The sequence below is a fragment of the Orcinus orca genome, chromosome 10 (assembly GCF_937001465.1).
Source record: "Orcinus orca chromosome 10, mOrcOrc1.1, whole genome shotgun sequence".
In the NCBI taxonomy this organism is placed as follows: Eukaryota; Metazoa; Chordata; class Mammalia; order Artiodactyla; family Delphinidae; genus Orcinus; species Orcinus orca.
Genome location: NC_064568.1, coordinates 43,611,344 through 43,632,389, shown reverse-complemented (window position 1 = coordinate 43,632,389; position 21,046 = coordinate 43,611,344). Strand labels below are relative to the sequence as shown.

At 42.0% G+C, this 21,046-nt stretch overlaps 1 protein-coding gene across 3 annotated transcripts in view; it reads right to left on the bottom strand.

The window, feature by feature from the left end:
* MYRIP (myosin VIIA and Rab interacting protein) overlaps positions 1 to 21,046 on the bottom strand; it is a 219,202-nt gene that overhangs the window by 111,027 nt on the left and 87,129 nt on the right. For 2 of the 3 annotated variants that reach the window (XM_004277854.3, XM_049693613.1), the window contains exon 3: positions 1,882 to 2,103. In XM_004277854.3, coding sequence (XP_004277902.1) covers positions 1,882 to 2,103 — 222 coding nt within the window. Of the gene's footprint in view, positions 1 to 1,881; positions 2,104 to 21,046 lie in introns of those variants that run through there. The other variant, XM_033401969.2, reaches the window with a different exon arrangement.

The following is a 21,046-nucleotide window of genomic DNA, read 5'->3' as shown; positions in this document are numbered from 1 at the left end:
ATCAGTTCGACACCAAATGATGACTGACGTGTGCATCTAGGCTCACTGAGAAAGTTCGGTTTCCTCAGAAGATCTTAAACAACCAGTATAAGTCCTTATTTATAATGTTTGACTGAATCTATGCAATAAATGGTCAAGAAGATAAATTTTTATATAATAAAAAGATGACAAAGGGAATGATCCTGTAGTATCCCATTAGCTATATAACTTCTAAAATAAGTAATCCATCATTCTTTCTATAATAAATTCACTGAAGTTTGTTAATCTCCCAAAGCTAAAAATTTTAAACTAACACTGACAACAGAAATATGTTTTAATGCAAAACATATGGAGAAAACAAACTGACGAAGCACAAACCATCTGATCATAATTAGAGCAGTGACCATTACAAGGGAATTTCATTTAAAATTCTTAAAATGCTTTTACTATAATAAATAACCAACCAGAACCCTAGGACAGGTAGACTCTTTTTCACTGTGATGAGAAAGAGGAAAGCTGAAGTTTTGGACTACCACCGTTTTTACAGTGACTTGACATTACCTGTGTCCTCCCCAAGGAAGCCTACGTTCTAATCTGAGTCCCTCCTGTAGAACCACACCACAGACAGGCCCGGGTGCTTGATGTGGTCATTTACTTCTGACACAATTGGTTAATTTTATCACATGGATGTCTACCCTGTATTCCTAGTGCCTTAATTTTCTGTGAGCAAGAATTTTTATTATTATAATTATTCATGGCTCCATAGTATCTCAAAAACATATGCATATGGTAGCTACTGGATAAACAGCTAGAAATTAAACCAATGCACCAAAAATGGGATTCATTTACATAGGAAAGGAAAAGTATGTCATAGGCAGTGGGGAGTGAAACATGAGTCTAAAAAGCGGTCATCTCTGCAACTTCACAGAGCTGCTATCCACTATTTTATTGGGATTTCACACAATACACACACAGGTATTCTTCATGTAATTTGACATATACAGTGTTTTAAAATCCAGTTGCTCGCATATGAATATGCTGAAAGAATATCCCAGAGAGTAATATCCTAAAGTAAATCACTTCTAAACCAAGGTGAATTTCAGACTGCACAAGGAGCAGAGAAGCTGATGGTCAAAGTGGATGGCAGCACAAAGTGACCCCAAACACCATCCCCCAGCCAGACACCAGGTATTTAGTCTAAACCATCTATTGGAAACTAATTTTTTTGTTGGTTTCAAGAAACTGGGCACGTTTTAAAATCTGTTATTTATCTGAAATTTTCCACACTTGATTCAAGTCAAAATATCCCTTAAATGTTTCCCATGATGAATTTGGCAGTACAATGCTGAGAGGTTACACAGCTTGTTACTACATAAATAAACTCTTCTGAGGCATCCTTCAAAATGTAACAGACTGTCAGCCCACAGGCCATACATCTGAGACACTTTGACCTAGACATACTTCTCTATCAAACGGAGACTTAGAGAAATTTCAAGAAGCAAAACCTGCCCCATGAATCATGGACTTCTTTCCTGGACAGGTTCTTATGATGGACTCGAATAATATGGAAAAACAGGAAATGAGTTCAAACTTTTGCATCTTCTTTGATTTCAGACAATAATAATCCCAAGACTCCTGGCGATGTCCCCACAAGACATCATACAAGATTGAACCAGTGAAATTCCCAGCTTCTCCTCAGCATCCTCTTTCTGCTAACTTTAATTAAACAAGTTTGGGTGTGTTCTGTCTGCATTAGACACACTGAATGTAGAAGACAGCTTAGTAAACCTCCCCTTTCTTAAAAAATAATGCCGATCAATCAATCACTGTCGGCCCCACCTGTTTGAAGGAAGATGGTGCCTCCCGTTAGCTGAGACCCTAAGGGTGCACTTGGCCACTCACCTCGCCTGCTGGCAGACGCAGCAGATCCACACCTTCTCGTGCTTCTGGTAGGAGCAGCAGCTCTTGCAGACGTTGAACTTACAGTCCCCACACTGGCGCTTGGTGTTGACAAGGAAGGTGAAGGGTGAGCAGCAGCGCATACAGCAGTGCTCCACGAACTTCTGGTGCTTGGAGAGGATGCTGCACTTGCTGCCTTCCTCATCCAGCTTCTGCTTCATCTCGCTGGGGAGCCAGGTTGGGGAAAGGGTGAGGAGAAGAGAAACAGCACATCAGGTCAGGGGGCTCCGTCCCTAAAGCACGCCACCCTGGCCCTCCCATATGGCAAGCTGCCATGTAGGATCTTCCTGTAAAACACAGAAAGATCAATGGCTTGACATAATATCCAGAGAGGAACCCTAATGGTGGATTAATTTTGTGTTCTTCTATATGTCATATTTTCTATAAGAAAGCACAAAACCTTATTACTTATATTTCAGACACTAGATTTAAATACAAATTATTATAAAGCTAAGCACATTAAAAAGAAATCCTTTAGCTTAATTAATGTCTTTTTAAAAGAGCAGGAGATCATTTATGTTAAAATATTAATCCTTATAACAGCCCTGCTGGGAATATGATAAATGCAATCCTGGCCCTTAATATCCCTGGAAACTGAAGCACCAGGGATTTTAAAAGCTTTCAAATCAATGTAGTCAATAAAGATTCTTTGGGTGATGGGCTAATCCTAAACACTGGTGACTCAGAGTTGGATAAAAGTTAACCCCCTTCTTCCAAAGAGCTCGTGGATGTTCTGGGCACACAACTGGTCATAGTAATGTAAAACACAACACTGCATGCACTTTTCTCTACACTCTGAGGAGGAAAGGAGAAATCCTAAGAAGCAAGGATCTACCCCAAACACAGAGTTACCCAGGATACAACTGACCGGAAGTAACCAAGTTATTCTACCTTGGCAAATTTGAGTTGTGTTTTCCTGTTCAAAGATGCACACCCACAAAGAATAACAGAAAATAATTTTTGTTTCTGTATCCATTTTGTGATTGTGCAATTCACCCCAGATGAATCTATGATGTATGTGGGAAATATTTTCTTTCATTTTGAACTTGTCTTTTCAATTTTGCTTATTGGTGTCTTTCATCATTTAGAAGCGTTTAATTTTTCTGTAGTTAAATTGGTCAGTCTTTTCTTCTATGGCTTCTGAGTGTTACATCTTGCTTATTACTCCTCCCACCCTCTACCAACCACTAATCTACTTTCTATTTCTTTGAATTTGGACATTTAATATAAATGGAATCATACCATATGTGTTTAAGGTTCATCCATGTGACAGCATGTATCAGAATTTCATTCCTTTTTATGGCCAAGTAATAGTCCATTTACAGATGTACCATATTTTATTTATCCATTCATCGACTGATAGACATCTGGGTTCTTTCTACTTTTTTGGCTATTTTGAATAATGCTGCTATTGACATTCATTTATAAGTTTTTGTGTGGACGTATCTTTTCAATCCCAGGAGTGGAATTACTGGGACATATGGTAATGCTAAATGTTTAAACTTTTAAGAAACTACCAGAGTGTTTCCCAAATCGCTGCTCCATCTTACATCCCACCAGCAACATATGAGGGTTCTGATTTTTTTGCATTCTCACCAACACTTGTTATTGTCTGCCTTTTTTATTATAGCCATCCTAGGGGGTTTGAGGTGGTATCTAATTGTGCTTTTGATTTGCATTTCCCTACTAGACATTTGTACGTAGTCTTTGGAGAAAAGTCTATTCAAATCTTTTACCCATTTTAAAATTAGAATATTTATCTTTTTCATCATTGCGTTATAAGAGTTCTTTATAATATTCTGGATACAAGTCCCTTACCAGATATATGATTGGCAAATATTTTCTCTTTCTTATATTAAACCTTATATTTTATTCGTATTTTTAGGTGCTTTTAGTACAAAGAAGGGCTGCACTAGCTCATCCCAGCCTGCTACTAGAATGGGAAATCTACATATGGTTTTATAATCTAATTTTTCACTTAACAACAACACATCATAAACATCTTTCCATGAAAATTCAACGAGTGTTTGTAGCTTTAGCTTTCAGGTCCCCTGAGCTGGCTTACATGGCTGCCAGTATACGCACAGGGCTTTCTGCTCTGCACTGCGGTGCCCAATACTCATTTGTTTCTTGAGCATTAGAAGGGGAGACTACATCAGGCCAGCTGATAATTCTACAGGGTAAAATGTTGTGTATGTATACTTGGCTGAACAAAATATATACAGGGAAACAGGACAGAGGTTTTTTCCTTAAGACATGAAGATGTTGTTATCCAGTCCCTCAGATTTAGAATAGAAGGTGAGCTAAGTTATCAACGGCTCTGACCTCTGTAAACAATATAAGAACAGCCTCAGCAATTGACCTTCGTCTATTGATATTTCAAAGACACTGAATTAAATAGGATAAAACACCCAGGAAGGAAAGTCTTTAGGGGTCAAAAAAAGCTCTGTGAACTCAATGCACAAGATCACTTGAGCTTTATGAGTTTTGTTTCCTGATACACAGGACTGCAAATGCCAATGGCATTTAAAAACTCACTGAGAGTCTAGTGATAAAACTGTACCAATTCCTCCAAAGTTTGTTCCAAGCAAATGGAGTGTTTTGAACCACAGGCTCAGTAGAGGAATAGAATGCCCTTCTTGTGAACCATCTCTCACTTCTCAGATTCTACTGCCCTATAGTACCTCATGGGAGAGGTCACTGAATTGTATAGGATAACCTGTAGTGGCTAACTGCAGAATCAACCAAGAATTATGCAAGACCAGGTACCTGCACTGAAACGTCCTGGGAAGGACCAGGCCCCCAAATGGTCAGCCATGTGGGAAAGAGTGATGGGTTTAGAGTCAGCGGCTGGGGTGTAGAGCTGAGCTCAATCACTTCTCAAAGATCCCTCCAACCTTTCTGAGCCTCTGCCTTCTGAGAGGCAACAGTAATTCCTACTTCGCAGAGTTTCCAGGGATTTTAAGTGAGCAAATCAACAATAAGCAAATAGTACTTTTCATTTTGATTAGCAAGAAATCCAGTGGTCTCAGTACCCATAACATTTGATCACACTTGTTTCTATGTCAAGAAAGTTTTGTGATAGTATCTGGGCAAAAAGGCTCAATATGTATTTGTTGCTTGAGCACTGAGTGTTAGTGGGTGTGAAGTGGCATCTCATTGTGGTTTTGACTTGCATTTCCCAAATGAGTAATGATGTTGAACACGGTTAGTCTGGTCTTTAGCAATGTCATCTAACATCTGGTTTAGCCTCTTCCCGATACATCACTCTGCAACCGACATATGAAAAGCTTATCAACATTTCATGGTTTCTGGGTCCACTGCAATGCCAGTTCTGATTCTCACCATGTGCTGAGAATGCATGCAGGCTCAATGGGGCTAGAGTGTCATAAGTTAGCTGTGTCTGCCATAGGTGTAGCAGGGACAGTGATGGCATGTATGTCACTTGTTTGCTATCAAAGAGACAGTAATTCTAGCCCATAGCTATGAGCCACCACTCCATGGTCACAGGCACTGTTGTCTAGATTGCCAGTTATTCACTCAGTTCACACTCACTGAGTACTTACTATTCCAGGTGCTAGGGATAAAAAGAAAACAGGACATGGTCCCTCCTCTTCATGAAACATGTATTAAAGTGGGGATTCAAATGATTACAAACTAAATAAAATATAAAACAATTATAAGTTGTAAGACATTCTATTACAGAATAATCAGGGCACTTAGACTGAGAATGACATGGCAACCTACTTTAGACTGGGTGGTGACAGAAGTCTTCTTTGGGGAGGTGACATTTAAGTTGAGACTACAGGTTGAGAAGGGGCTAGCCCAATAGGAAAAAAAAATAGCATAAGAGGCAGAGAGAACAGCAGAGGAAAAGAGCTTAATGTTGGGGAAAGGGGAGGGAAGACAAGACACAGGTCCTGGAAAGGAGTTTGTATCTTATCCTACGTTCAGTGGGAAGTTATTGAGGCCGGTGAGCAGAAACAGAGCAGGATCCAATTTCTGTTGTAATAGCACCTGCTGTTACATTAAGGCCAACTTCTAGGGGGCCATGTGTGGAAGCCTGGAGAGCAGTGCACTCATCTAAGTAGCTGGCTGAGGTTTGGACCAGGGTAGGAGCAGAGGAGATGGAGAGGAGTGGACAGATGCATGGCACACCTGCTGAAGGATCTGACATGGGGGCGGAGGGAAAGAATGAACCAAGAACCATTCTCAGGTTTACAGCTTTTGTGGGGAGTGAAGCGGTTTATGGAGCAAGGGAAGACGATGATAGTAGAAGCATGTTTTACTGAAAACTGTGAGGCATCTAAAGGGATTTGCCATGTGGACAATTGATAGGTGTTTGTGCATCTCAGAGGAGGGATCTGGGCCAACTGTGTAAGTTTGGGAATTATCTTCAGACACACCTCCATAAATATAGGAATGGATGAGTCACCCTAGGGAAGAGAGGGCAGCAAGGGGAAAATAAGAGAGCATAGAAACAAGCCAGGGAAACCCCAAATGTTTAAACTCAGGCTGAAACTTGAAGAGGCGAAGCCAGACAAAGAGACTGAGAAAGACACCAAAGGAAGAAGGTGTTTCAGAGAGTGAATGGCTGACTGTGTCTGCCGTGAAGGCAGAGAAGTGTCCACTGGATTTGGCAACAGGGAGGTCACAGGTGGCCCTGAAAAAAGCAATTTCACTGTGAGGGGGGTAGGGGGAGTGAGGCAGGAGCTACTGCTGTGGACTGCAGGGTGAACAGGAGGTGAGGTAGTGGATCAATCACGGAATGACTCTGCCGGTAATGTTATAAATGTTAAGGGCAAGGCTCCAGAGGGTGAACCCAACTGATAGGAATAATAATAGTCATAATAATTTAAAAGTATGTTTTGCTTTTAATCTGTCATGGGTAATATCACTCTCTCACTGTGTAATTTCAGGCAGAATCATTTTGCTGCCCCCTGATGGTGTTATCAAAATTCATTCAAGGTTAATAGAGTTCACTGTGTCACAGTACGGAAAATAAACACTTAAAGATTCCCTCTGGATGGTGAAGTTAATAGACACACACCAAATACAATGTGATTACCAGCCCTGAAAGGAAGCAGACCATTTTAAACCAGAACTTTGGACGGTCCCTTTAGCCCCATAAACCAGAGCATCATGTTTCATGTGAGCATTGTCTGTAAGGAGTTATGGGAGCTCCATCAACCTGAATTTCTTCAGACAGCTTAATAAACAATGGATGCTGGGGAGAGGGTGAGGGGCGCTGGCTCTGCTCCTGATGGCTCAAGGGGGTGAGGGTTGGGATGGTTAAAACCTTTCTGTATATTGAAACATTTTTGCTGGTTACCATCACTATGTAAGAAGAATAATGATACTGAAAAATTTGGGGGTCACTGAAGAGAGTCATAGTTTATATTTAACATGTTCAACCTCTAATCTACGAAGGAATTTACCATCACAATTCAGAAAAAAAGGTGGTAAAATGAATGCACATTTACGTAAATCACCTCTATGGAATCCACTGAAGTTTAAGTAAAAAGAATGGAAACAGACAGTAAGCTCCATGTTTCATAAAACGAAGGAATTCCCACAACCTGCCACTTCTAAAATAGACTATGGAAGAAGTTTAGTTATATTTGGGATCTGGAGGGAAGATGGTGAAATCAGACACACATCCATCTTGACCTTGAGCAGAGAGAGGTATCAAAATACAAATGAGGGCACCCTAGAGGCATTATAATTCTTTCCTTGAAAAGAAGAATGGCCAGGTCACCAGAGAAGCTGGGACCTTCACCCTGTGGACTCACATCAATATCACAGTGTATCAGAGTTTCATTACAAGCCCAGGCTGGCCAGGAGCACGTGAAAAAGAAAACCCAAAGGGCATCTAGCCTGTGAGAGGGATCACACCTCCACGGTGGTAGGCTCATCAAATCAGATGGGAAATGTCTGGGCGGGACATCTCCAGCTGTAGCTGATTACCATCCCAGCTCACTTACCTTCCAGCATCGTCCCTCTCACCTGCAAACAGCTAGATCTGCTTTCCCTCCTGGGTTTTCACAAAGCAGTTATTCAATCACTACCTTCACAACTCAGGAAAGTAGGAAGGGCAATCATATTTCCCACCTCCTCAAATTAGCCATAGTGCATGAAACAGAACAGACCCTCCATTTAACCGCTATGAATGACCTCACTTAAGCAGTAGCCCAAAAGGAATGGAGGTGTGGGAGCTGAGAATAAAAGAGGCTGACCGAGAATGTTCTAGATACAAAATAAATAATACAAAATAAAGCAAGCTTTCCTTTCCACCAACCTTGCCTCTTTATTGACTTTTTAAAAAATTAATTTATTTTATTTTATTTTATTTTTGGCTGTGTTGGGTCTGTGTTGATGTGTGCAGGCTTTCTCTAGTTGCGGCGAGCGGGGGATACTCTTCATTGTGGTGCGCAGGCTTCTCATCGCGGTGGCTTCTCTTGTTGCGGAGCTCGGGCTCTAGGTGCATGGGCTTCAGTAGTTGTGGCTCGTGGGCTCAGTAGTTGTGGTTTGCGGGCTCTAGAGCGCAGGCTCAGTAGTTGTGGCGCACGGGCTTAGTTGCTCCACGGCATGTGGAATCTTCCCGGACCAGGGCTTGAACCCGTGTCCCCTGCATTGGCAGGCGGATTCTTAACCACTGCGCCACCAGGGAAGCCCTTTATTGACTTTTGAGTGGCAAGCACCTAGTCCCACTTTTCGTAACAGATTTTGGCTCCCAACGTGAGGCCATGCTCTCGTTGTATCTGGCTCCCCGGGGTTTTCCTGAGTAGAGCCGCCGGCCATGACGACATGCCGGGATTGTTGTGATGAGCCCCCTGCTTGTGGCTAGCTGATCCTGAGAGGGGACTTGCGGGGATGTTCCTAGTAGGTGCTGAAATCATTTGTTTCGGGGATTCTCCCTGTTTCTTCCATGCTGGGCACTGACTGCCAGCATAGGCTTTTTCCTTGGTGGAACAGAAACGTGCATCGGAAAGAGCTGACGAGCTCCAAGACTAAGTCTCCCGGTGTGCACCTGGGCAAACTTCTCTTGTGAGCATGAAGTGCTATTTGGGCATTTGAGAGTTGAGATCAATTGTGAGCATGAGGTGCTATTTGGGCATTTTGCCAGTTGGTTCTGATGTGTGTCTGACGTTGAGGACCCTTTGTGTTGGGGAAATGTTTGTTTGGGACTCCATATCGGTTATCGTCTTGGAGGATTTGTGACAGTTCTGTCTTTTGGTGTGTGAATGTATATTCCATTTGTGTGATTGGTATTCTCATTGCCTTTTGTAAAATGGGAGATTCAGGTTCAATTCAGTAAGAAAAATTTTAGCTATGAACCTATGACTAAGAAAAAGAAAGATGATTTTTTTTTAACACAGTGTAGCTAACAGTATTCTTCAGAGAAAACTGGTTAAGATGAAACTCTTTTGAAACTCCGAAACTGGTTCTTTTTGCATATGCAGTTAGAGAAAGCTAGCTTGATAAAAATACTGTTTTCAGAATTCTGACCCTGAGAGAACAAAAATATGCCTAGGAGAAAGCTTGAAGTTAACTCTTATCATGTCCTTGAAATGCAAACACAACCCTTTCTGCCTGACACTTCGGCCTTGGGTTAATTAGTAGAACTTCAAAAGATGTTTGGGTTCATCACTTATTTGCAGAGCAGAAATAGAGACACAGACATAGAGAACAGACGTATGGATACCAAGGGGGTAAGGGAGGGTGGGATGAATTGGGAGACTGGGATTGACATATGTACAGTACTTTGTATAAAACAGATAACTAATGAGAACCTACTGTATAGCACAGGGAACTCTATTCAATGCTCTGTGGTGACCTAAATGGGAAGGAAATCCAAAAAAGAGGGGATATATGCATACGTATAGCTGATTCACTTTGCTGTACAATAGAAACTAACACAACATTGTAAAGCAACTACAATAAAAATTAATTAAAAAAAAGATGTTTGGGTTCATTAAACACGCATCTTGTGCCACATTAAAGAGAAACTGTGCTATGAGAAAAATGTATGTTTTTAGAGGTTATGGAATATGTTCTTAAGTTTGCCAATAAGAAAATGCTGATATAACAAACAGTTCAATGACTTGTTTCTTGGTGTTGTTAAGGTCTTTTAAAGGTTAAAAATTGTAATATGTAAAAATGATAAGGGAAGCATTTCAGTGTGTAAAGCAAGTAGGATATGTGTTGTCGGTGAGAGAAGGTATAAAAAAATGAAAATATTTTTGCTGAGGGATAGAAGAAGGATTAATTTTGTCCTAAAGCTGGTTGTTTCTGGATGGGAAAAACAGGAGAAAGAAAGTGATAAAAGTTTGTAAAAAAAAAATGAATTTCGAGAAAAGAATTTTGTACGTTGTTAAGATAAAGATTAGATCGAATTTAATTAGGTAAATGAATTTTGTTATTAGTAGTAAGCTGATGCAAGACTGAGTTTGGTTTTCTCTCTGTTAAGAGAACAAAATTTTTCTAAACAAATTAGGATTATTTGGTATGTTAAATTATACAGAAAACATTGTCAAATAATAATGACAAACATTCTTAGGTTATATAAATATCATTAATATAAGTGTTCTAGAAGTTATATGAAGTTTCTAAAATTTGAGTATGTTCTGGCATTATGTTTCAGTCATACTTCTAGTTATAAATTGTCTAGTGAAGTTGTCACAGAGTATAACTTAACTACTTACGATGTGTACTTGCTGGCTTTAAGACTTGCTGGCTTTACAGTACATGTGCTTGAAGCACATGTACAATGTTTGTGTGACAACTGGGTATAATTGATAAAATGTATAGGCTATAAAATGTTTCCCCATCAGCATACCTCTGTACTGGTTTGTTATGTCTGATTAGTTTTCCCCCAACGTGAATAACTAGGCCAATATATAAACAAAAAGTAGGCCTAGCACCAAGGGACGTGAATAGACCCAGAGCTGGCAACTGAGCCACTCTGGCAATGTTGGAAAAATACATTGATTATCAAAGCTCTCATGGAAAGATTTGCTATTAGAAAGGGAAAATGGTGGAAGAAATTTTCCCATATTGAGGTATGGGGAAGTCATCCTGGCTTATACATGATTAAATTAAACTTTAGGTTAACCAAAACAGCCTGTTTCTGGCCTATTAAACATATATTGTACATCTGCTTTAACCACTAAGGAAAAAAAACACAATCAGAGAATAATACAAGGATGCATTTTGATTATTATCCTCATTGTAATACGTCTGCTAGTTTTCAAATGTCTGTCCAAGTACTATGACAAAGTAATCAGAGAGGTAATGTTTTCACAATACAAAACATTGATGCTAACCTTGTAACTCAAGATTATTTACAACTCTATGTCCATTCCCCAAATTAGGCAGGACTATGCCCCACTTCAGCAGGAAGTAGCCACGGCGGTTGTTGCCCCATTCCCTCAAAGATTTGGGGAAAATTGGAAGAGAAATGAAACTAAAACCAAGGTCCCCTGCCAAGTTTATGATTAACCTCTCTATCCAAAACTCCCTTTCTGGTTCTGTACCTGTCCCTCCTCAAGATTGAGGAATATCAAAGAAAAGGTGGGTTTGAAATGGAGCGGGACCCTATGGTCCTTCCCCCACATGTTTCCCACCTGCCTTTTGTCTATGGAAAAACTTTAGCCAAAGAATAAGTTTAATCAGAGAAGTGATAAAATGCAGAAGCAAAGGAAAGCAGTCAAGCAAGACTCAATAATAACAGTTTTGTCATTAAGCAAAGTCAAGGACATTTATTTCCTCCTCCAGGGCTAGAGATAATATTCAAAGCCATATCCTTTGAGCTGTTTTATAGATACTGAAAACTCCACCAGGTGGAAGATGTTAACTACACAATGACCAGACTGTAGCCATGACATAAGCTGCCACATGAGTCCGCACCCCCCACCCCTTTGCCAGCCTCTGAAATAAAGCAAACTTCTTTCCACCAGCTGTGCCTCTTTTTTGGCTTTTGAGCGGTAAGCAGCCAAACCCCACTTTCAGCAACAGTATGTATATATTTTAATATTTTGAAGCCAGCAGCAGGTTAACCTGAGCTGACCAGGGTCACTGACCACTGTATGCTGGGCAGATTCACAAGAAAGCTGTTGCTGCTGTTTACACTGGACAGAGAAACATAACTAAAGTTGTGAGACAAACCGGAAATAGGGTGACCATGTATAACTACCAATCCATGTGTCTCTAGATCCCCATCATATTATGAAATACGTACGAAAAAATATATACAAAGTAAACTGGATATTAACATTGTTACAAGACCACATCTATAAGTTCTGACTTCAAATAATTTTGCTCATTAATATGGCTTCATTTCATTATTTAACTCATGGGATTTATAAGTAAATAGTTATACATTTGAATGTGAAGTAAATTTATGGAAATAAAAAAGTGCTTTTATGTCTTTACATACTAGGAACTGGCCTGAGGTTTTATTTTTCAGATGGTTCCTTCACTTAGATTAAAAGTCACTGAATGAGGATGCCTTGAGGCTGTAGCTTTTGAGCTTTCTCATTTTATGTATTTAATTGTGTGTTTTTTTGCCTAAAAGAGCTTCTAAAGTTGGACTGGGGATTTTTTATCTTCCATATGCCCCAGGATTTCTACTTTCCTGCTTCTGATTCTGTCAGTAAAGGTTGGTTCATGAAACCATTAAACAAAAAAGGGAAAGAACTCAGGACAGAAACTGCATCCGCCTTCAGCTGCTGCGGTGCTTTGCCTCGCCTGGGTGTAATCACAAGGCAGGTGTCTGGGTCCACACAGGAGGCTTGGGCAAACACGGTGGGAAGTGACACTGTCCCTGTGAGAAGAAGAATAAGCTCAAAGCCTGGCTATGATCTTGTTGCTATGTTAAGGTCAGACATGTGTTAATTTTCTTCCATTCTCAGGCAGCCTAAGACACTGAACCCAGAAGGAAAACCCAATCCATGATTGATGCCTGGTCATTGCAGAGGAGGAAAGACAGAGGGAGGGGAGGGAAGATACCCATTCTTCTCTCCTTCCTCATTGATAGAACACTGAGTTTGAGCTGAGCCATTGCCTCCCAGAATCAACACCAGGCTTCCCAGCATCCCTTGCAGCTACATGCAGCCATGTGACTAAGTTCTGGCCCATGAGATAAAAGTGGAAGGGAGGTGTGTTACATAGGGTGCTTAGAGGGAGCTCACTCTGCCAGAAGGGGCTCCCTTTTGTCTTTCTGCTTTTCCTCCCCCAACTCATTCTGTGTTCATGATGGCATGAGCTCTAGCTGCTAACCCGATCTATGATTTGACCTTGGGTATCTGTGTGGATCAAAAACAAAGGCTCTTGGGTCCTCAATGATGTGGGGGAGCTGCCACACTAGTCCTGAACCCACCCCCTGAATTTCTTCTATGTGAAAGAGAAATAAATTCTATCCTGTTCCAGCACTGTTTATTGTTATTTTGGGTTTTTCTCTTATACACCGATAGACCTGATTCTGAGAAAGGAGAGCAGGGCAAGTGTCAAGTAGAGTGAGAGCAAAGTAAGGATGGGAAGGGGAGACTGAGTGATGAGGCAGAGAATGGCAGGGTTCTGAGCAAGATGGAATGGAAAGGAAAGCAGGATGACACAAGCAGTCTATAACGAAGATCATTTATCCCCAAAGTGGTGGCAGGGCCAGGGGAGGGATGTCAACTTGAAGCTGCCACACTGAGCTGGCGAACCAATGCAAAGCACAGCACTGTATATAGAAACACGCTAAACCCACCACAGAGTGGGGCTGGGTGTGAGGATGGTCTAAAACTGACCCAGTTGTAGGGCAACTTTCTTTGCAAGTGCTTCTGATGCCTCCTAGCTCACTGGCTCACTAGGGGCTGCTCTGTCCTTCTCTTGGAACCATGGGAAGCACAGAGGCCTGTCTATCAGGAGCCCTCATTTCACAGGACTGTGAGGTCTATAACTGGTCACTGCTACTTGTCCCCTCTATGACTCCCTCCTTCTAGAATTTCTGGGGAGGCCCAGTGTTCCTCTGCTCTTTCTCCTCCTCTCCAGGCACTGGATGCCAGAGGAAGCTCTGCTGTCACCTTGGTGGCCACTTCCCAGGGCCAGCTTTCCATGAGTTCCTGGTGGCCAAATGCCTCACGTCTTGGCACTGCTCTTTCTCCTTGGCCTTGCTGTCCAGCAGAATTCCCAGAAATCTCCCGGCTCTGTGCTTCAAAACAGCCAGTACTGCCCCATTCCCACTGGCCTTTCCCTGTCTGGATATATAGCTCCCCTGATTGGCTTGCCCTTGAATGGCTAGCCATCTTCCTAGGACTCTCTCTTTTGCTGTCCTTACTTCCAGTTCCCAGGACAGCATTCCTTTTCCTACGTTCATCCTCCCTTGGATGGAAAAAGGAAAAATCATCTTTATTGAGAAAGTGCTGCATGAAGAGCATAGGACTGGCATTGGGAAGCCTGGGAGAGAATCCTGACCTGGTATTTCAGTTCTCTGACTTCAGTTTTACTCATCTGTAATATGGGGCCAATAACGTTCACCTCACAGAATTGTTGGAAGGACTAGAAATACACACTCGTAGCACCTGTACATCATAGGCATGTGATAAATCACTGTTCTTTTTTTAAAAAAAAAACATTGTAATGATATTCATAGCATCAGTATGACCATTTAATGGGACCATTGAGAAATGGTTTTTCTAGGACATGGCATATCCAGTGATTTAAGGGATTTCTGATCCCAGGAGACAGCCCTGTCCATCCAGAAGACCTATGTCCCCTTGAAGCCCATCTCAGATTGCTTCTCAGTGGGGCTGCTCAGGAAGTCCCAAGCCATCGCTCCTCCATGGTGACCCTGCCTAGGACAGACCCTCAGTAGCAGCAGGGTCTGGCCAGCTCCACATTGGGGCTATGCAGCTCTGAGCTCCCTGTCCGCCTGACATAGCTCTCGACACTGCTGGAAACTTTACTCCAGCAAGGAACCCCTGTGCTGCTACTTCTTCCCCCTCCCTGCCCTTCCATTTGCCTTGGCTTTCCCAACAAGGAGTCCTGCCATCCCACCCCCAGCCCTGCGGCAAGGGCAGGCAGGAGGAGCTTCAAGCAAGGAGAGAGAAAATGCTCAGGAAGCAGACTGACTCAGTGGAGTCTCTGCCGGATGTATCCCTAAGGTGGCCTGGTCCTCTCTGGACACAAGGGAATGAGAAGACGAGAGGCAAAACTGACCACAGAGAACCCGAAATTCTGTACACTTCTCATTCCTTTAATAATAACACACTTGGAATAAGTGTGTTTTCTGGCTTTGGAACCGTCAGGCCTCCTGAGGTTGAATATCCACATGGAGACCTGTGATGTCAGGTGTCCCGCAGGGTCCTGCTGTAAGTACCAACATCACTGAAGAGCCCTCTCCCCAGCTCTGCCTTCCAGCACACACTCCTCTGTGTCTGAGACGCCTCTTGATTCTGGAGTCACAGTTACAGTCCGTTGCCCCCACCCCGCCACCCCCTTCCTACCACACTATCCTGTTGACCTGGAGAGAAAACTGGGGCCAAAGTGGGGACTTAAAGCCTGGCTAAGCCAGAGAACAGGGTCTGAAGTTGAATACACAAAAGACCATTTGGGAAAGAGAGACAGTATTAGGTTAATGGCCTTCAGAGGCTTCAGTTATACATTTTAATTTTAATAATATGTTAAAATGTGTGTCCTGAAGCCTACATCTAAATTCACCCATTGCTTTAAAATTTTTACCGAATAAATTCTTCCCTTGTTGAAATTTCTATCTTTTGCTTTCATAAATGAATCCTACATAATTTATGTGGTCCTTTATTAAATAGACATATATGGAGATGCTACCTGGTGCCGTATAATGGTCTAAATGCAAGGTGGTTCAGGCATAAAAAGGGACAGAATCATGGAAGCAAATAACAGGGAGCATGAGAACTCTACCTGAAGGCCCTCCAGAGGGCTAAACTGAGCAGGGAGAGCTGGAGAAGTCTAAAATGGCATTTTTGAAAACCTGTGTGATGGTTAATGTTAGAGGTCAACTTGGCTGGGTCACAGGGTACCCAGATATTTGGTCAAACATGTCTTGATCGTGGACGGATCTAGACTGTCATACAGAGTGAAGTTAAGTCAGAAAGAGAAAAACAAATATCATATATTAATGCATGTATTTGGAACCTAGAAAATGGTACAGATGAGCCGGTTTGCAGGGCAGAAGTTGAGACACAGATGTAGAGAACAGACATATGGACACCAAGGGGAGAAAACTGCAGTGGGGGGGATGGTGGTGTGCTGAATTGGGCGATTGGGATTGACATGTATACACTGATGTGTATAAAATTGATGACTGATAAGAACCGGCAGTACAAACAAACAAACAAAACTAATACTAAACTTTCTTTGGGTTATTTGTTTAGAAATATGTTAATATAAATGTTTCAGACATTAAACAAAAACATGTCTTGATGTTGCTGTCAAAGTATTTTTTAGAACATCTGAATCACTAACCTTTGGGTAACGCAGATTACCTTTGGTAATGTGGGTGGGCTTCATCCAGTTAGATTTAAAAAAATTTTTATTTTATATTGGACTATAGTTGATTTACAATGTTGTGTTAGTTTCAGGTGTACAGCAAAGTGATTCAGTTATACGTATACATTTATCTATGATTTTTCAGATTCTTTTCCCATATAGGTTATTACATAGTATTGAGTAAAGTTCCCTGTGCTATACAGTAGGTCCTTGTTGATTATCTGTTTTATATATAGTAGTATGTATATGTTAATCAGTTGGATTTTTAACAAAAAGACTGGCCTCCCCCAGAGGAGAGGGAATTCTGCCAGCAAACTGCCTTTGGACTTGAGCTGCAACTCTGGGTCTCCAGCCTGCCAGCCCACCCTGCAGATTTTCGATTTACCAAGCCCCTACAATTATGTGAGTCTCTTCCTTAAAATCTCTCTCCTTCTCCACACACACACACACACACACACACACACACACACACACACACACACACACACACACACACACACACCCCTACTGGTCCTGTTCCTCTGGAGGACCCTGACTACTCCATCCTGTCATGGGCAATGAGTTACATTAGGTTACCTACATACCTTACCAGCATGTGCAAAAGGTCGCCTTTCCTTATGTAGCATAGTCAACCCAGGTTCTACACTTTCTAGATCCTAAATAGAAAATATCTGGCATCCATCTACTTGTCTCCATCTTTGCCGTCACCCCCCCCACCCCCAGTCCAACCCAGTCTCATCTCCCCTGGGACCAGGGCAATGGCATCTTTCTAAACTGAAGACACTTCTTTGTCTTCCCGGATCTCCATCTCTAAACTACAGCAAAGGAGGACCTTTAAAAAATGAAAATCTGATTGGGTCACCCACCTGCTTAACATACGTTCACAGATTTCAGTTTTTCTCAAGATATAATAGGAGCCCACATGGCCTGTGAGCCTCCAAACACACCCCCTCCCCTGATGCTCTAACCACACCGCCTCTTCAGTTTCTTGCTATTCTTTGAAAATGCCATGTTCTTGCCTTTTCTGAGGCTTTTCCATATCATCTCTCTTCTTGAAAGCTCCTCTTGCCAATATCCACTCAGCCCAAGTCCATTCACTCTCCGCCACTTCACCATGAAAGGCCTTCCCTCATCCTTCAGAGTAAACTAAGTCTCGCTGTGATTCTCTCTCATAGCACTTAAGTTTTCTCCTTGACAAACATTTCACAATTTCTAATTATAAATGTGTGTATGTGCATTATATTTACATTTTAGTATATTTTGTTTAATGTCTGTTTCGCCGCTATAGACTCAATTACAAAGGAGATTTGCAAAGTATTACACGATATTACACATACTGTGTTGCAAAATATAGTCAAGATACTCAGCAGATGAGTATGACATGTGTCCAACACCACTGGCATACTCAAACCTGGGCCATTAGCTGTGAGGAGCCACGCTGCTATGATCCCGTCACGAAATATTTCATTTTGATGCCCATGAAGTCAAATCACATTGTTTCAGATCACCTGCCTATGAAGCCTATTTTCTATGTTTTAATACTCTCATCTGTATCACTTTGAAAACCATGATTGTTCTAGCTTATTAATTTCATGCATCTGCTTTGACATTGGAGCCATGAACAAAGAGAGGAGGGTGTATTGGCCAACGAAGCCAGAGAATGAACATAATTAATTATAGAAATAACACCTGATGGTAAAATGAATTCTGAGACATAAACAAGTGTTATTTCATGCATTGAACAAATATTGACTTGATACTGGCTTTCTCATAGCACTGTGTCAGGTACTATGGGTCACAGAGGTGGATTAATAAGACAGGAGCCTGCAACGTACGGAAGCAGATGAACACGGAACTCCCAAAACAAGGGGGATTAGGAAGAAGCAGGATGTGGATGACCTGGCATGAGCCCAACACAGGGTGGGCCAGATTCCATGGCCTGCAGTGGAACTCTGACCCTATAGCACAGACCACTTTCATCCTGTCCCAGCATCATGGCGGAGGGTAGAAACCCGTCCTGGACATTGCAGATTTCTTTCTGACAAGGCTTCTGCTTTGTGGCTCGAAGTTCTATCAAATATATAGTCTCTAACATTTTGCTGGTTCCTTTGACTAGTGTAAGACCCTCAGGTAAAGGTAAAAAAGTATAATACTTTAAAAGTTTGGAAGAGAAGACATCAGGGTGGTACAGCAGAAAGTTTAGGAACTCAGAGCCAGACATGCCTGCACTGACATCCACTGAATTGAAACATGTTCATGGACACCTAAGGGGTTTCAAGAAGTAGGGCTCTAGAAGAGCTGTATACTCTCTGAAATTGTCTGAAGTTTTTGCATAGTAAAAAAAATTGTCCAGAAGGAAAGATGGCAGATGGGAATAGTAGGAATTTCATAAACGTCACAGTCAGACTTGGGCTGCATCAGCTGTGCAGCACTTACCTGGCCCTGGGCAAATTATTCATGTACACACCCCTCCAAGCTTAGTTTTCAGGTCAGAAAAACAATATGAATTATACCATGTGGCCAGAGGTATGAGCTTTTCAGAAACAGGAATAGGAATACAATAACCCCAATACTAAATGAGTGCAGACCTCACCTGGTTGGGGAGGCATCTTCATTCACATCAGGGTGTGCCAAAAGATGTGAGGAGAAAGAGTATACAGAGCTAGCCACAAAAGTATAGACTCTTCAAAAATTGTTGGAATGGAGAGACGTGCACGAAGGGAAGCCAGACCATTGCCTTCTCTTTACTCTACCATGCTTTATCCACAGCGATCATTGTAAGTCAGTGCGTTAAATTTCCAATGTTTTCCAATGCCTCAAGCAGACCAATTTCTTAACTCTGGTCTCCAACTCTCAAGTTGTTCTGAATCAGCAAACTCCTGAGCCAAGAGATTCAACCCACACACAAGCAGGTCTTCAGTGTGCCCATCATCTCTGGGGATCCCCCAAAAGGGTCTCACTCATAAGCCTATTTTCTTGCTCTGCTCCCACTGTCACCTGGAGATATCCTCTCTCTGTAAAGTTCTTGAAGATGCCTCACAGGCTGCCACTCAGAGAGAGGTCACCAATTCCCACACAGATCAAGACAAACATGCTGGTACGGGTTGCTGCCTTATTTCACCCTAATGGGTTGTTCTCAAATGTTACCTTCAACATTGTTTCTTTCTCACCTTCTCTGCCTTGTTCCAGTTTGTCATCCTCTTCCTGATTCTACTCTTCCTGCACATTCTTTAGCTTCCAAATGCCATTTACCTGCCTGAAGTAACTACGTATCAGTTAAGATTCATGTCAGTAAGCCACTTGGATGACTTACATGGATTAATTGGAAAACTGAGGTGACATTTTATCAGCTAGTAAATGCTAGAGTTTAGTTTCATGGTGCTATTGAAAGAAATTACCTATCAACATATATACGCATGTAGATTTAGATATTTCTTTTAATAGTTTATGGCTATTGATTGACTTTAATATATGGCCTGGAGTGGCTTTAAATTCCCTCTATCCTTCTGCTCACCTGGTCTCAGCTCTGCCTGTTGCCAAGCATATTCTTATGTCCCTGAGGCAGAAGGGTGGGGCTTCTGTCGTGTTTGCTTGTGGGTCTTTATAGTGGTAGGATAATAATGGAGTCCAGTTTCAAAATCATTTCCTTAAAATGAAGTTTAAAATGGGGCAGAGGGGACTGCTCTACACCATAAGTCAACCACCCTTGCACTCTCATGCCTCAAGTTCTCATCTAGTCCTTTTGTCAACATTGATCAAATGCCTTTAATGAACTTTGCCTCATGCATAAGAATAAGGTACCACTTGTACCCTTGAGGAGGGACTGACACACTAGCCACAAACTGTAGTACCTCCTAGAGGATGTAGTACTGAGCCCCTAGCAGTGTGTTCTCTGTGAGCTCTGAAGACCTGGCATCATCTTACGTGGGGCTTCCGAAGGCAGAAACCTGGCATTCTCCCTGACTCTTCTCTTCCTCTCGTCCATGATGTCCAATCAGTCACCATGGCCTATTGGATCTACCCTGAAATACCTCTTGAATCTGCTCATTTCTCTCCATTGCCACTGCTACCAGGCTACTCCAAGCCACCATGTCTTATTGCAGTCACCTCTTTTCTGGTCTATCCCAGTTCTGCTGCCTGTCCGGTCACAGGGAGAGCCAGGATGATCTTTCAGAAATGCCGATATGATAAGTCATCACTCCCAGGCTTAAAACCTTGTGATGTCTGGCCTTCTCACTCCTCTAATCCCAGCACCTGGCCCAGAGCCTGACACACAAAGGTGCTCAGCAGTGTTTGTTGAATGAGTGACTGAAGGAATTTGGTTGTAGTTATTATGTGGTTATTCTCTGACTCTGAAAGTGTAAGAACTCAGTGGTTCCTACCATTTCTTTATGAGGCAAAACCCAATGAGAACAGCAAAATAACCCCCACTCTGCATGGATAATATCACTGGTAGCTGCACTTTCCAGTGGGAGAAACTTGAGTGAGAAGAGTATCTCTCCATATGGGCTTATGCCAAGTTATTTATTTATTTATGGAACTGTCTCCAAAAGTTTCCATATCCTTTACCGTTTAAGAAACCATGTCTGAAGGCCTC